Source organism: Python bivittatus, unplaced genomic scaffold (genome assembly GCF_059951505.1).
Source record: "Python bivittatus isolate LINGU-HERP-01145 unplaced genomic scaffold, Pbiv_v1 ctg000020_np1212, whole genome shotgun sequence".
Classification (NCBI taxonomy): domain Eukaryota; kingdom Metazoa; phylum Chordata; class Lepidosauria; order Squamata; family Pythonidae; genus Python; species Python bivittatus.
The window spans coordinates 2,632,749-2,648,976 of NW_028277030.1; the positions used below are offsets into that span (position 1 = coordinate 2,632,749).

The 16,228-nt window shown below is 36.5% G+C and overlaps 1 protein-coding gene across 4 annotated transcripts in view; it reads left to right on the forward strand.

The window, feature by feature from the left end:
• ADARB1 (adenosine deaminase RNA specific B1) overlaps positions 1 to 16,228 on the forward strand; it is a 77,326-nt gene that overhangs the window by 30,661 nt on the left and 30,437 nt on the right. Inside the window, exons 2-4 of one of the 4 annotated variants that reach the window (XM_088133382.1) lie at positions 2,075 to 2,119; positions 4,926 to 5,000; positions 14,417 to 15,345. In XM_088133382.1, coding sequence (XP_087989508.1) covers positions 2,095 to 2,119; positions 4,926 to 5,000; positions 14,417 to 15,345 — 1,029 coding nt within the window. In that variant the 5' untranslated portion in view covers positions 2,075 to 2,094. Of the gene's footprint in view, positions 1 to 2,074; positions 2,120 to 4,925; positions 5,001 to 5,023; positions 6,001 to 14,370; positions 15,346 to 16,228 lie in introns of those variants that run through there. The other 3 variants (XM_088133389.1, XM_088133392.1, XM_088133395.1) reach the window with 3 other exon arrangements.

Consider the following 16,228-nt stretch of genomic DNA (forward strand, 5'->3'; position numbering starts at 1 on the left):
CAGAGCATTGACAAGGGCAAGTACTGTAGTCGGTTGATTGAAGAAGCAAACAATTTCCCCTATAATTGTTTCTGGTCATTGAGCCAAATATAGGGAATAGGAAGTATACTTTTTGGTTAGGCTCTGGGAGGCTAAACAATGGTCTAGGCTTGATCTCATTTCCCTAAAGAAAGCCAGCTTGCTCCAATGCTATGATAATACTATGTATCAACCAGTCCACCAGTTTTAGATGGAGATTCTTAGCATAGACCTTGTTTACGATGCTCAGCAGGCTAACTGGGCAAAGGCTCGATTGATTTTTTGGTCACTTTTTTTAAATATCAGGATTATGATATAGATTTACACCATACAACTGATATTTGAAATGTCCTGTCCATGTATGTAAATAGTGTAGCCAAAATTGGGATCTACCAATTGATGTTGGACTGTAATAGTTCTGCTAAATTTAGATCTTTCCCAGTGAGTTTGCCATTTTTCAGCTATGAGATAAATTTGGTGATCTCAGATAAAGTCATCAGAGCTCAACTTCACATGTCTTCAGGGCATGCAATTAGTGTTGTCACTAAAATGAGCTTATAACTGACCAGCCCATGGCTCGGGTAGTTATATCTTGATGATCCAGGGGGTAAGGATACGTGAGAGAAACTGCCAAAATACTGAGTTTTACCCATTAGCGGTCTGGGCTTCTAGCTTTTTCTTTTTAGAAAGGCTTTAGACAATTTTTTTTCCTCTTGAAGACAATAAAGCAAAAATAGCTAGAGCTTCTAGTACAGTAAGCCCTGTAGGTTTCTGTTAATCTAGACCAGGCTATGGAGCATTGCACTTGAGGGCAGGTTGTTTGGTTCAAATTTTAGTCAGACCACTTTGAATGGCCGGAGGATAGGGATTGCAAATCAGTACCTATTGCATTTGAGGATCAGTTACTGCACATGGAATCTCTGAGTCTATTGTAACAAGTGTTCAGCGTAAGTCCATCTGAATACAGTTCCCCTTTGGGGAACAGACTGATGCAAAGTAGGAGTGGAGCACTATGCTCTCCCCATGACCTCATACCTTCCTACCCTCTTACCTCCTAGCAATAGATCCACCCCTTCATTTTTTAATTTCCTCACCCACCCCTTAATTTTTTTCCCCCTTACTACTAACAAACCAGAGAGAGGGAAGAGCGCCTTTTTTGTTGCTGTTAGCTTCCCCTGCAGTTAGTTTTGCACTTTAGCCTCCCTGACTTTATTTTTGTAGATATTAGCTTCTTGCTGGTAGATGCAAGATTGGAGATTACACTCATCTTCCATTTCCTATACATGCCCCTTTTAACTCAGCTGAAAATCCCCTATGCATCCACATTGGTTTCCTAAATTTCTCCTCATTTTTTTCTTCTCACTGGAATGGGGTGTGATTGTTCTTTCAGTATTTGGAGGAGAGAAAAGTGGGTGGCTATGAAAGCTGCTTGAATTCTCCCTGCTGTATTAGAATGCCCTTGTTGCCCAACATTTTGCTATTAGCAGAGCAGACTGGTAATGCTTCTTCAGACACATCCTCAGACTGTTAGAACTGCTATATATATACCTCCTCCTCTATGCTCAGTTGTTTTGTAGAGTAAGTGTAGATTGCATAGGCAGGACTTGAGTTGCTCCCTGTTCCTGATAAAATAATAAGGGGACATCAGCAGGAACATTGGAAGGTATATAGGTGTCTCTGCTTCCTTCTTTGCCTTGTGTGTTAGAGCATTATAGCTTACCTCTCTCTGGCAACTGGTGCAGCTTTCAAAATCATCCCCCTCTTTCATTACCCTCAATAGTAATAGAGACCTCAGGGTCTGGTAGAGCCATGAAGCTTTCTTTGTGAAGTTTGCCTGCCAAAGATGACACTCTGACAGCTGTATTAGTAGTAACAGGACCACTAGCCATGCTGTACCTGATCTTTTTGCCTACCTCTGAATAATGCAGAGATCTCCTTCTTTTACACTGGTTTATGTCCTTGACCACCAACAGTGGCCATTTAATTTGGGGGAATTCACAAGAGGCAGAGTCAGTCATAACTCTGCCCCTAATGCCTCTGCCTCCTTTCATTCTAGGGACAGCAATACCATACATCATGAGGGCAGAAAAAGAGATAAAAGGTAAGAAAGAAAATAATGGAACGTGGATCAAAGTAAGCCTAACAGGAGGGCCATAACGGCTCTGCCTATAATATTAGGACGAGGACATATGAACCAAAATATTGGGATAATGTGGGTCCAGGATCATTGTGTAAACTAATACAGAGACATAAGACAAGCTAAGACAGAGATAGTGATTTAGATAGAAAACAAAAGTTTTCTATTGAAATAACAATGGAATAAAAATAACTAATTGATGCAATACAAGAATAATTTACTGGGAATGAATCTGAGTTTGTTTCTTAAAACGGATGAAGAAATATGTTGGAAAGAGAATGGGCAGATAAAAGAGGTAATATCTAGGGGGAAAGGATAAGTGATGAAAGATTAATAAGATGCTAGGTCAAGTGAAGTTGTAGCTATACAGCGAACAGTCTCATCTTCTTCATCTCTTTCATCTGTGGACAGCTGATTCATCACATCCTGTTAGATGAATCCAATATCTTCTCTCTTCCCTTTTCACCTTGCTGTTTATGCAAACAGCATTTAAAAAAAATGTATGGCTGCTGTGGTTGTATCACCACTTGTAGGGTGCTAGAGAAACAAATTGAAAACAGAACTTAGTAGATGTCTAGATTCAGAATGAGACAAAGTTGGACACTAAGTAAATGTAGATGGGCTTTGGACAATTTTGATACAGTATTGATTGCTATGGCATTTATTTTTATTAATCATATGCAGACATTAGAATATATTTTGTAATTTGATCTGCGTTCAGGAAAGTGAATTGGAGGACAGCTTTCCTGAATTCCATAAGTCCACTTGTGGACTTGCTATCTCAGAATAAAACTTTAGGCTTTCCACGTCAAATTTAAGAATTAAAATAGGTATGCACAGGGCAATGAGACTTTATTTATTAGCCTCCTGCAAATAGCAGACATGCCCAGACAAACGTATGGTCTGTTATTGTTTCATAAATTGCATATACTATCACATACAATTAGCTCATACATGTTCTTTCATAGCTTCATGACTCTTCTACCATTTATTTATTTACGCAGCTATTTGTATGCTGTATACTTTCTTGACTCTAGACAGCTTACAGTCATAAAAACATGATAATGTAAACTAATTAAAAGCAATTAGTACTACAGAAAACCCTACTGCTAACCACCTAATTGGTATTCTGCTCACCAGAAGGTTTGGGGAAGAATGCCATTTTATTGCTTTCCTAAACATTAAAAGGATGGGGCCATCCTGACCTTTTTGGGGAGGGCAAGCTTTTCCAGAGTGGGTAGGGCTGCTACGAAGCAGGTAATTTCTGAGCGCCTTCCCCTTTAGCTGTAAGAGGGAAACTTACAGAGCCCCCTTCTGGTTAGCAAATATTGGGTGGGCAGATTCAATTTGGAGTAGATGGCCCCAAAGGTAACAAGAACTGGACGCATAGGGTTATACAGATAATAATCAAACCCTTGGATTGGACCCAGAAGCTCAATAGCAGCCAGTGCAGTTCCGGCAACATTACTGTTAATCTGCTGAATTGTTTTCCATTGGCCAGCAAAGAGGCAGCTGCATTCTCCGACAGATGTAGGGAAGTCAAGGGCAGTCCCAAGGAGAGCAAACTGCAGTAGTCTAACCAGGAGGTGTGAATCATGGCTTTCAGTGCTTTTTTGTCCTAGTAATTTCACAACTGGTGGACCATCAAAGCTGGCCAAAGGCTCTCCTGGGGAAAGCCTCAACCTGCTGTTCTAGCAAGAGCTTTGAATCCAGGATAACGCATAGGTTGTGTACCTGCTCATACAGGGAAGTACAATCCATCAAGAAGTATAGATGGAACAACTTTAGTATCTTGCTGCATTATTTTAACTCTGGTACTAGCTTAACTTTTAAGGATTCATACTTAGAATGAACCTTGTTTTGTACCGGAATAAAATATTTTTAAAATTTCCTTTCTAACATATTAACTGTTTCATTTAGGGCAGAATTCTAAGTTGTTCTTCCTACAGGGGTATAAATCCCCCCCCCCATGTGTGGTTATTTGTGCTAACTTTAAAATGTATCTTTAATTGTACTGATATTTTATGTTGGTAAATAAATTTAATACAAATGTTTTATCAAAATGTATGAAATATTATTTTAAATGAATCAATGCTATTTCCTTTTACCAGGATATTTTTTCAAGTACCCAGTACCTAGCCTACCTCCCTGGATAGTCCCCCTATCCAAGTGCTAACCAGGATCAGGCAAGGTCCCTTGGGCTCTGACATCTGTCACTCTCAATTGGTCCAAGATCAATTAATTTATGATAGAGTAAAGAAAGAACTAATAAAATAGGTAGCAAGAAAGGCATGAAGCCCAGGATAGTTCATGCTACCTACTTTGTAATTAGAGGATAGAATTTTGCCAAGTTCTTTGGGGTTTATCTTCCCATTCAACCACAGTCAGGCAGGATCTTAGACTCACTTTTGTCATTGTCAGAGTCACAACATTGTCATTGTTGTGAGGATTTAGTGGGAAAATCTCACACACGCCAACTTATTTGTTTTTTAAAATAAGTAAATATTATAATATAGACAAATAAAAAATCCTTGAAGTTTAAAGCAGGTTAAGAACAGACCTGGATTTTTAAATTAAAAAAAAACAAACCCTAATCTGGCCTAATTCCAATTATCAATAAGTATTAGAGTGTAAATTATGTAAACATAAACATTTATATGTAATACAGTGCAGTATAAAATATACTGTAACATACATTTCAATATACATGCTAATAGTACCAAATCTTATTTACTAAAACATACTAAAATTATTCTATTTTATCTTTCAGAAAAAAGCCATCTGCACCACTGTAGAAGCCTGAACAACTATTTCATGATGGACATAGATGATGAAGAGAATATGAGTAAGGTGTCCTCAGTATGCTTTCTGCAGAGTACTTCTGTTAACTCCTCTTTCATAGAGAGAAAACTTCCCTTCAGATTTTAGTGAAATCAGAAGGATTTTTCCTATTTTTGTTGTATGAAGTAAGATATAGTGATAGCATTTAGGGATAATGGGCAGTCTCCTGGAGTGGTACATTAGTACCACTGACTATAATATGCTTCACTAAATATTTACTTGTTTTGGTTTGAATGAATATGCAGAATACATGTTCTCTGACAATTAAGTCCCCTTGAATTTAGTTAACTTAGTTAATGTTAGTTAATTATTAACAATACATACTATTGAACTCATTGGGCCTTACTTATGAGTAGGCATGCATTCGATTATATTCTTACTCTTGGGCTAATTGTATGCCTAATGATATATTTTTATTTATTTTTTAATTTTGCTATACCAAGTTTCTGTTTCTACTAGTTTCTTAAAACCAGTTTTACAATTTCTAGACAAACATTAAATATTGGATATGACAAGTTGTAGATCATCAGTTATTTCTGTGAAACTAGCAACATTTGTATTAAGCTATTATTTTCAGTGTCATCTGATTATCATAAGATACAGATGATTATGCTCTTACTAAATTTTTAGAAATGGTTTTAGCTATTTTTATTTTAAGATTTCACATAGCTTGTTATAAAAGCTATGATTATTTTTACTCTAGACTCTTTTTGTTCAGGGTTTTAGTTAGCATTTTTCATTCTGGAGAGTTATGAAATAGCTGTAGCTGCAGTATCCCTGCTCCCATATTTAATTTGTGAACATCTGAGAAAAAAATAAAATATTTTGAGAAAATTTTCATGCAAGAAGATTCTTTAATATAGTTTAAATGCCAAGATGAATTATTTGGAGTCCGTGTTACAATGGAAATCCTGTCTCACCTCCTAAGTTTTATCATGGAGACCACTAGCTGGGTTGCGGTCAAGCCAGCAGCAACCAGATGTGAGGTCAGAATCTACAAAGAGGTGAGCATGGTGTAGGGATCCAAGCCCCACCCCTTTTATACATATACATGCCCCAGGTTAGGTGAGCCTTGACTTCCAGAGTCAGAAACCAGTCTCTTTTCTGCTTCTAGAAGAAGATCTCCTGATGCTCTAGATTTATTTCCCACCTCTCCTGGTAAGGGGCAGATTCCTCCAGGCTCTGAGGCCTGCAAAAAAGTAACTCTTAGTCTATACATGGGCCATATGGGAGGGAAAAGGATTCCATGCCATTAGATGGGCTTGTGCATGTCAGACAAAAGGATCTTTCAAACAGTTTTATGCTATATCATAAAAAAAAATAGAACATTGTTGAATTCCTTGTAGTTATCAAAATGGCTCTCTATACCCTATCCATTGCATGCAGAATCTAATGTATATTTTTCATCTTTCTTTAAAAAAGTGAATTTACTGAGTACTGTGTGTGAGACATGAGTTTTGTATATTACTTTTGACACACTGAAAGAAATATATTTCTTTCTGATTCTAGTGTTAAATAATATAACATTTTAATTTATTGCTATTGATCTGTACAGTAAATATCACTTCTCCCTTTGCTTGACCAAAGTTGCAAAATCACAGGATTTATTAAAGGGAGTTCTCTTATTACCAGGAAAGTAAGTGTATACATTTCATGTTAAATCAATAGGTCCATGATGCCACTAGATTTACTATTTTTTGTATGTGTGTGTGTGTCTTATGTCAAGTATTAACACTGAATTTTATTCAGTGATGTATCTCTAGATCTTTCTATGTTACAGTCTAGTGGTGAACTATATTAGTAGGTTTAACTTACCTGCTACAATTTCATGTATGAAAATGTCTCATTCAATATTGAAAGAAGGGGGTTACAAATAAGTCTTAAAATACTGGAGAAGAAAAAATGCTTTTGGAGGCTAAATAAATAATTTTCTTTTTTAAAATTTTAAAATAGTGGACTATTTGCTGTTTTCCAAAACTAACGTCTATAAGAATGCTGATACAGTGGTACCTCGGTTCACAAACTTAATTCATTCCACGACTCTGGTCGTGACCCAAATTGGTCGCAACCCGAATCAAATTTTCCCATAAGGTTCAATGTAAATACGGTTAATCCGTTCTGACCCCTCCAAATTTGGTCGCCAACCGATTTTTGGTCGTGTCCCGAATCAAATTTCCCCATAAGGTTCAATGTAATTACGGTTAATCTGTTCTGAACCATATGTTTTTTTTTTTAAACCACAAAAATATGAAACAAAATACAGCACAAAGAGAGAGAACGCTAACCTTGCTCGAGGTGACTTCTGGCATGGAGGACAGGAAGGCGGGAGGGGAGGCGGTTATTGCTTGGAGGGAGAGTCCCCCTCCCTACAGGAAGCCGCGACCACGTGTCACGGGAGGGAAAATGGCCACGGATCCTGTTTGTCACCCGATCCGGCGTTCGCGAATGGAGGCAAAATTTTGCGAACGGAGCTGTTCATGAACCAAATTGTTCGTGAACAGAAGCGTTTGTGAACCGAGGTACCACTGTACTACTAGTGTCTACTTTGGTAAGGAATTATACTGGAAAAGCAAGTTCTTATTCACTTACATTTTCTAATCACATTTTAATGTTTAGTTTCACATCCAGCAATATTAATTCAGTGCAAAATATTGATAATTAATTGATTAATTACTTGATTGATGGACATAATTATTAATAATTAATTAAGGCCCAAGCAGTGATTGATGGGAAAATTAGTATTTGGAATGTATCAAATCCACACTAACAGTGTTGGAAAACAGTGCAACTGTGCTATCATTTCCAAAAAAGTGCTGAAAGACTTAAAGCTTTTAGTATTGAGTTGGATTCAAAAGATGAATTCTTTAAAAAGTTCCTTTGGGAAAGAATATTAATTTATCAATTCCAATACATAAGAAGTAAAGGAAGGAGTAGTAAATAAAAAAACCTGACTTATAATTTTAATCTTTACATTTTTAAGAAAACACTTATTCATAAATAAGAATGTTTTTCAAAATGGAAAAACTTTAGAAGTCTGAGTTATTTTCATTGTGTATATAGGATCAGATTGCAAAGATTGTTAATGACTGACTGGGGCATGTCTTCCTATGATCTATGCTTTTATAGATGGGAATAATTCTCATTGAAACCAATGTATTTGCTTCTGATTGTTCATGCAGAGTCTATATTTAGGTATTTACATTTAGAGTCTATTGAGGTGGGAGAACATATCAAATCCTTCCTAGATATATTGTGTTAGGGTTGACCTTGTCTAAGCATTATGCCATTGTGCTGTAAACTCCCTCCCCCGCTTTAAAAGTACATGCAACAAAATGGGTGGGCTCTACCATGATGACAATCTTTCATCATTCTGCTCCCACCCGCTCCTCCCCCCACAACTGATATCACTGATTGTAGGAGACTGTCAAAGAATATTAGGATTGTACGCTGGATTATAGGCTAGATTGCGAAGTAAAAAACAATGTGCAAGAGGTCAGTGACAAAACGCTTCCTATCCCTGCTAAGAAACCCACAGGGATGTGTTTACAAAGTCACCAGGAGTTGAATTCAAGTAAATTTTTAAAAGGATAGGAATTCATTATTTCTGGCCTTTCAGTCAGTCTCCTTTTCACAAACATTTTCCTTTTTGAAACAATCCTTTTCCCCCTTTATTTAATCCTACATTGCCTTGACCACAGAATCCTCTAATCATACTGGCTAACATTAATTATAGTTCTTTCCCCAGTTTTCAAGAAGCTACCAAACTACTTTAATTAAATATGAATTTATTCTACATTTTTAGATTTCAAAACAATTGCATCACATAAATGGGACTACATTTGAGATCTTTACTCATGAATCTATTTTTTGGGGGGGGTTTTGACATCAGGAAAGATGAAGTCTGAAAAAATGTGTGTGTAAAATTCAGTGGATAGTAGTAATACATCAATGTAAAAAATACAAACAAATGCCAACTATTTTAAAGGAAAAATTAATTGCATAAGAATTAAAATATGTAGGATATATTTATGTATATGAATGGGTGTGTGTGTGTGTGTGATTTTCGATTTGTTTTTTCTTTTCCCTTAATAACAGTTCTAGCCCTTATGAAATGGGTTAGGAGAAGCAGCGTGCCTTGAAACACTTGTTGCATGAGAACAATGATGGGAGAAGGCTACATCTCCACCTTTGCCTTTTGCTTGTGAGCACCCCTGAGACATTTATTTGGTCATCGTTAAAAATAGAACGCTGGATGTCTTGGCCTGATTCTGCAGGGCTGTTCCTGGGTTCTTAGAGGGACAGCGTTTCTGCAGAAGAAAAAGTTAATTTCTCTATTTTAAAAATAATTAAATTTGAAACATGGTTTTGCCCTTTATTAAACAAAAATATTTATCATCTTAAATATTGAGCTGATATGGGGCTGAAAAATAACAAATCTCTCTCTTATTTATAAGAGCCACATATGTGCTTATGGACATACATATCCGTTATTCATCTTAATACAAAGCAAATTCAAAAACCTGTCTAACAGCCTTGAAAACAACTCAGAGGGTTGAAGGCAAAAGTGTTCTTTTGATCCAGTGATAATCAAATTTCACATATTCATAAGTCCAGCTTGAAGCAATCTAAAAATCTCCAAAACTGTTTGATTGTAATTTTTAATGGGACAGAAAAAATGTTATAAACATGTACAGTCTCCAAATTACACCATACAAATGTAATGCTCTAAACATGTTATGTCTGAATACGACCTTGCTATAAAGTTGCCACTTCAGTTAAAATATAGTATATGGTAGAGCATATTTCAAAGGAAATAGTTCTTAGAAATATGAAGCTATTTGTAGCTTTTATTTGCCTTTATTGTAAAAGTATTATTTCTTGCTTTTTAACCTGTATGTTTTACCCAATCTCTTTCTATCCAGCTTCTTCTAATTTTCTGTTCTTTTGAGCACCGAAAGGAGTAACCTATCAAGCTTTTGCTGGAGGATGTTATAAATGAAAATTTAATAGCAATTCCATCAGCTTTGTCAACTAGGTGAAGTGGTGTGTGCATGTTTTTAATTGCTAGGTTTAAAGCAAATTTAAATACGTCATCCAGGAGATCAAATTTTGAAATCCAGTCATGATTCTTCAACAGTTTGTATATATAGCAGGCATTTTAAAACTCCTATCTCTAGAATATTTTTCTCCAGCGAAGCAGAATGTTACTTTTCACTGGATTCCTTGCAGCATTTTGCTAAGCCTAATTAACAATTGTGGCATCTAATACAAAAAAAAGAAAAGAAGAGACAATGAATTGCTGGGTTATAATCAAGGTTTTAACATTTAATATGTTATTTTTAACAAAAAAATAATAGCATAGAAAGTATTATTTAAAAATCATGGAAGTTTACTGCCTACATGTGTATACTGTAAGTATAAAATTCATGTCATTTTTTGCACTAGCGTGTATCATAAGGCCTCTAGTTTGAATTGAATTATTGGTAATCCTTCCCAGCATTTGAAGGCTACCTAATCCAAGTTTCTGTTTTGAACTATTTATTTAATAGATGTATATCCTATTTGATAGCTTAAATCCTCAAAATAGGTGATATGCTGTATTTTTGTTTGCTTGTTTGTTTGCTCAGTCTCACAGAGCAACTGGTGATAGATAACTCTAGAGTGGATACTTGAGCAGCAGAAGGTGCCCAATATTTTCTTCACTGGGACTCATTTTCAGAATTAAGAGGAGCCCTGATTAGCGTTCCTTCAGTGCCCTCACCTACCTACAAATAGTGAGGTTGCTACAGTTGATAACCTTCTATGTGTGAGCTTATCCCATGACAGCAGCCCTGGAATGAGCCAAGAAGCCAAATTGTCTGTTAGAGAATTGCCATTGAATAAGCTTCAGGAAGCATGAAAAGGAGGTTTGCAGTTGGAGTAATATGGACACTGGGGTGCCCAAATGGTTATATGGATGGTACGTAAGATAAGGAATCAGACCCAGCAGGTCCAGCAATGACACAACGGCCCTAGCAAATGCTGGAAATATGTCAGGTGCTGACCTTGACCAGGCCCCCTTCCATACTCAAGCATGCCCAACAGTTTGGCTTGAATCCTAGGAAAGGCATCTTGAGATGTATAAGTCTTTACCAAGAGAATTGTTAAAAAGTGATTGCACGACAAAAGTCTAGTTTACAAGAAATGCCATGCTATCCCTTTTACATCTTTGTTTTTAACTGACTACATCTATCGATCGATTGATCGATGGAATGTATTTGCTCCTTTTCACTGTTCTTGAGGGTTCGGCTGCTGTTCTTTGATAACGTAGAGTTTGTATTTCTAAAGGTGAAAGGAGGGTATCTGTAATCAACAGCCTACTTGAAATAGAGTTCAGCCTTTGCAGATCAGCAGTTAGATAAAGAATGGGGAAGGCAATTTAACCTGGTGACTTTTCCTGTATGAAAAAGGATGCAAGGTGCTGATAAAACACTTTTACAGGCAGGTTGCTGTTACTTCTCTACTCATCAGATATCATATTTGCTGTCTCACTGACCAACAGTTGAAATGTTGTTTCCTCTCAAAGCTGCCTTCCCCAAACTAGTGTCTTCAAGATATATTTGGATTATACTTTCTATAATCGCCAGCCACAGATCAGGTACTAGGTTGAGAAAGGATAAAGGATAAAGTAAACCATGGTCACTAAACCCTGAAGCCCAGCACTCCCCAACAATGAAGTAGAACTTTAAGTACTGATTCATACTGACATCTGGTAGCACTATCTCTTCTTAGGAAGTACTTGAGGAAATAAGAGGATGTGAACCATCTCCTGCCCAAAAATACTTAACTTTTGTTGTTTCCCTAATGACCTGCCTATATATACTTAATATCTGCCTTTAAAGATTAATCCATTTCTTTGCTATTTTATGTAATCTTTCAATTTTTTTTTATGAAACCTTTTTAATTTTATTCAGTTGTTCAAATATATTTCATTAATATAATTCTAACATCCTAGTCCACTCTAATGTCACAATTACTTGTGATGATATGTCTGTGTTGAAAGGATTGTACTTTTATACATTGATTTCCAGTTTGGGATGACAGCTGAAAGTATATTTGGCGCTAAGCTGATCTAGTTACTGTTAGTTACTTCATTTCATTCTATCCAAGTCCATAATGATTTGTATATGTTTATGGTATTAAAGCAATTTCAGTCATTGGCTAATAGTAATACTGATTTATAGCAAATCTGTTGGGTAACTAAAGTTCTATTTCTTTCATGCCAGATATGTTGATACTATGATACACTCTTCTCCCTATATTATTTTTCCTATAACCGTAAACTCCTATATTCCAGGCATGACTGCAGTTCCAACACGTTTTTCTCATTATAACTTGTCCTGCAGTGGTAATTTCTGTTTCCATTCTGTTGTATAGAATTGAAGAATAGAATAGAATACATTACTATGAATACGTTACTACTATACTAAGAATAGAATACATTACTATGCATGTATCTGAATTGTGTTATCTACCCTTTTCTCAGTCTGATTATACATCTTTGCCTCTTGCTATCTACAAATTGCTCCTGATGTCAAAATAAATTCCTTTAATTTTTCTGGCAATATATTTCCTGAAGTATACAGCTAAGCAGAGGTTTATAATGTTCAGGGATTCTAGGGATTCAGACTGAAAAGATTGAAAGGAAATGAGCAGAACTAATGAATGTGTTTGAAGTAGAGATGTATGAATCAGTACAAATGTGGGCATGTCACAATGGCATACATTTACAATCTAATCCATTCTGTCAAATTTGCTCTGAATTCATTTTTTAAAATAATCACAAAACCTGGGAATTTTCATTTATAATTTTCCCCAACATGCCCATTTTGTATCAAATCAAATCAAACCATTATTACAGCCTATGGGCCAGAAAGCACAACAATAAAATACATAGACCTGTAATTATTAATAAAATGTTTTAAAAATGCAATAAAATTATATAAAATACATTATTATAGTAACTGTAGTACAAATAGCAGTGGCAATCACCAGATTGGTAGGATGGATACAGTAAATGATAACCTGGAATCAGGCAACCTGGAAAGATATGTCAGGGACCTAGTCATTTTGTATCTACCCTTCCCTAACAAAGACTGTTCGTATAAAACTATCCTAAATATATATTTTATGTAATTTTTCTGAAGATAATACATTTGTGAGCACAGTTTTTGAACTGAGAAATATCTGTCCATGTCATGAGAGATTGTACTTTGACGGAAACTCATACCATTTTCTTCAAAAAAAAGTGTGTGATATAGTATTTCTTTTATATACCTCATTTAGTTTTACATGAATGCCAGGAGAATATCTTGTCTTCCTTCTTTCAAATTCTTCCCCTTCCTTTCCATGGGTTAAGTAAAGTGTGGTTTGCAGACTGAGTTCTGAGAAAGCTTACACTGGACTAGTCTATCTTTTCTACTTTTCCTTTGTGCAGGAAGGAGTCCTGAAAGTAGTTTTTTTTGTGGCTGAAAGAATCAGAGACTGTTCATTTTTCCTAGAAATATATCTATCTTTGTTAGAGACTAGCTCCTGTATAGCTCTATTTTCCAGTTTTATACCTTCAGCATGCATACACAAATATTGAAATTTCTAAATAAACATCCAATTAAAAGACTATAGATAAATCCCTTGGTACAGTAGCTAGTTCTTTAAGCAGGCATAGTTGTGGATATGAGAAAAAAAATATTTTCTTAATGAAGATGGCTCTTTTTTTAAAAAAAAATGTGTATCCTGAAATTTATTTGGAACAGTCTCACACATCAGAGGTACTACCTCATTCATTCATCAGAGGTGTGAGAAGAAAGCAAGATGGCACTTGCTGGATGTACTCTAAAATACCTTCTGGTGGCTGCACATTCAGGATTAATATGAAGGGTCCTTCGGTGGGAAACCTAATGGCCAGATATCCACTTGTGTGGAGGAGCTCAGGTATAGAAGGCTCCTTCAGAGGAATGCTGAAAATTAATGTCTGTAGGGAAGCTTGGCATCAAGAGTATAATTGGAAGGATTAGATTGTCATATTATCAAAATAATAGTCATTTTTTTCCAGAGGAAGAACATTCTTCTTTGTGATGGAGATTAGAAAATTGTTTGATTCCAGAAAGTTATCTGGTAGTTGTTTGTTTTCATTTTAGAATTAAGGACATCACTTATCATATACATTTTAATAGCTTTTCTGCTTGCAGAATGAAAACTGTCAATACTTAGCAGTGCAAAAGGTTTAAATAATTTGTATACTTGGCTAATAAATGAATAACAATAATATTTGAGCACACATCACTTAACCAGTTGCAAAGGTAGATAAAGGAATCTCTAAATTTTACATTTACAAGGTCCTGCAACGAAGGCATTGTAAGTTACTCTTTCTGGGCACCACAGGTTCAGGCAGCCTTGATATTAAAGAGAACCGCAACATGGACAACATTTCACCTAAAGACGGGACTGTGCAAGGTGCCGGGGAGGGGAATCAGCTTCCTAATGGTGGTGGCACCAGCAGCAGGAAGCGGCTGTTGGAAGAGGGGAGCAATGGTCACTCCAAATTCCGCCCAAAGAAGAAGAAGAAAACTCCAGGTCCGGTGCTGCCCAAGAATGCCCTGATGCAGCTGAATGAAATCAAGCCTGGCTTACAGTACAAGCTTCTCTCCCAAACAGGACCAGTTCATGCTCCAATTTTTGTGATGGCAGTAGAAGTTAACGGGCAGGCGTTTGAAGGATCTGGCCCTACAAAAAAGAAAGCAAAACTTCATGCAGCTGAGAAGGCACTGAGGTCTTTTGTTCAGTTTCCTAATGCGTCAGAAGCCCATCTAGCAATGGGAAGAACTCTTTCTGTAAATACAGACTTTACTTCTGACCAGGCCGATTTCTCAGACACGCTCTTCAATGGATTTGAAAACCCAGTTCAGTCTGATCATTCCTTTTATTTGGAATCCAATGGAGATGGTTCCTTTAGCTCCAGTGCAGATTTCAGCCTCTCATCAGCTGTGGCTAGTAGCCTTATCCAGTCATCTCTCCCTGCCCCATCATCATATGCATCTACAAGTGGGAAGAATCCAGTGATGATACTAAATGAACTTCGACCAGGGTTAAAATATGAATTTATTTCAGAAAGTGGAGAGAGTCATGCTAAGAATTTTGTAATGGCCGTGTCAGTGGATGGCCAAACTTTTGAAGGATCTGGACGGAACAAAAAACTTGCAAAGGCTCGGGCAGCTCAGTCCGCTCTCGCATCTCTGTTTAATATGCAGTTGGACCAAACACCATCTCACCAGCCTATTCCTAGTGAGGGACTCCAGTTACACTTGCCACAGGTGAGAAAACATGTTTATGTATTCATGATATATGTTTTTGCATTGCTGGGATAATTTTTATCGTAATTCCAAAGTTACAAAATTCTTGTTTACTCCTGCTATATTTCGGCCAGGTCTCTTGATGGTATTTTGTGTTTACTGTGGAAAAGTTATGCATTTTTTTATTCCTGGGAATATTTTATGTTGCTAAGAAAATAGACATAGGGACGTTGAACCTTAGATATGATTTGATCGATTCTTTTTTGGTGCAAAGTGAAAGATGTTTAAGATAGGGTGAAACTACTGTTATAGCATTGTACTGTCATTATGAGCCAACTTAACTGTATCCTTCATAGCAATGCTGTTTACCAGAAAGCTACAGGTAGTTTGTATAATATACAATAATGCTTTGCCAAGATCAGTTTGTGAGGCATGTAACTGCCTGTAGGAAGGCAAGACTGGAGATGACTCACTTAGGAGGTAATAGTTGCTTCCTTACAAGCATTTCACCTTGTGTGCTGCTACCAACACTGGTATTCAGTCACCCATTTCATCTTTTTTCCCCATAGAGGTGAATAGCTGCTTTTTCTTTAAGTGAATAGTAGAAAATAGTTCTCAAATACATTGCTTCCATGACTGCACATGGTAATGTTGAAGGACACTGCTTGTACCATCACCAGGTCAAATGTTCCTTTTTTTCCATTGTCTATGTAGGAGATGAACCTGCCCTGTCTCTATTCCTAGACATATTAGATTTTTGGGACATTTTGATCCACTGAGGGTTACAGAGTCCAGAATCGCTTTAAAAATGATAGTCCTCTGTGTAATTTTACAAACAACATTTGTTCTCATTGTTTCTGTAATGCTTCTCAACTTAACACTACATGGCCACCTGCTTATTGTA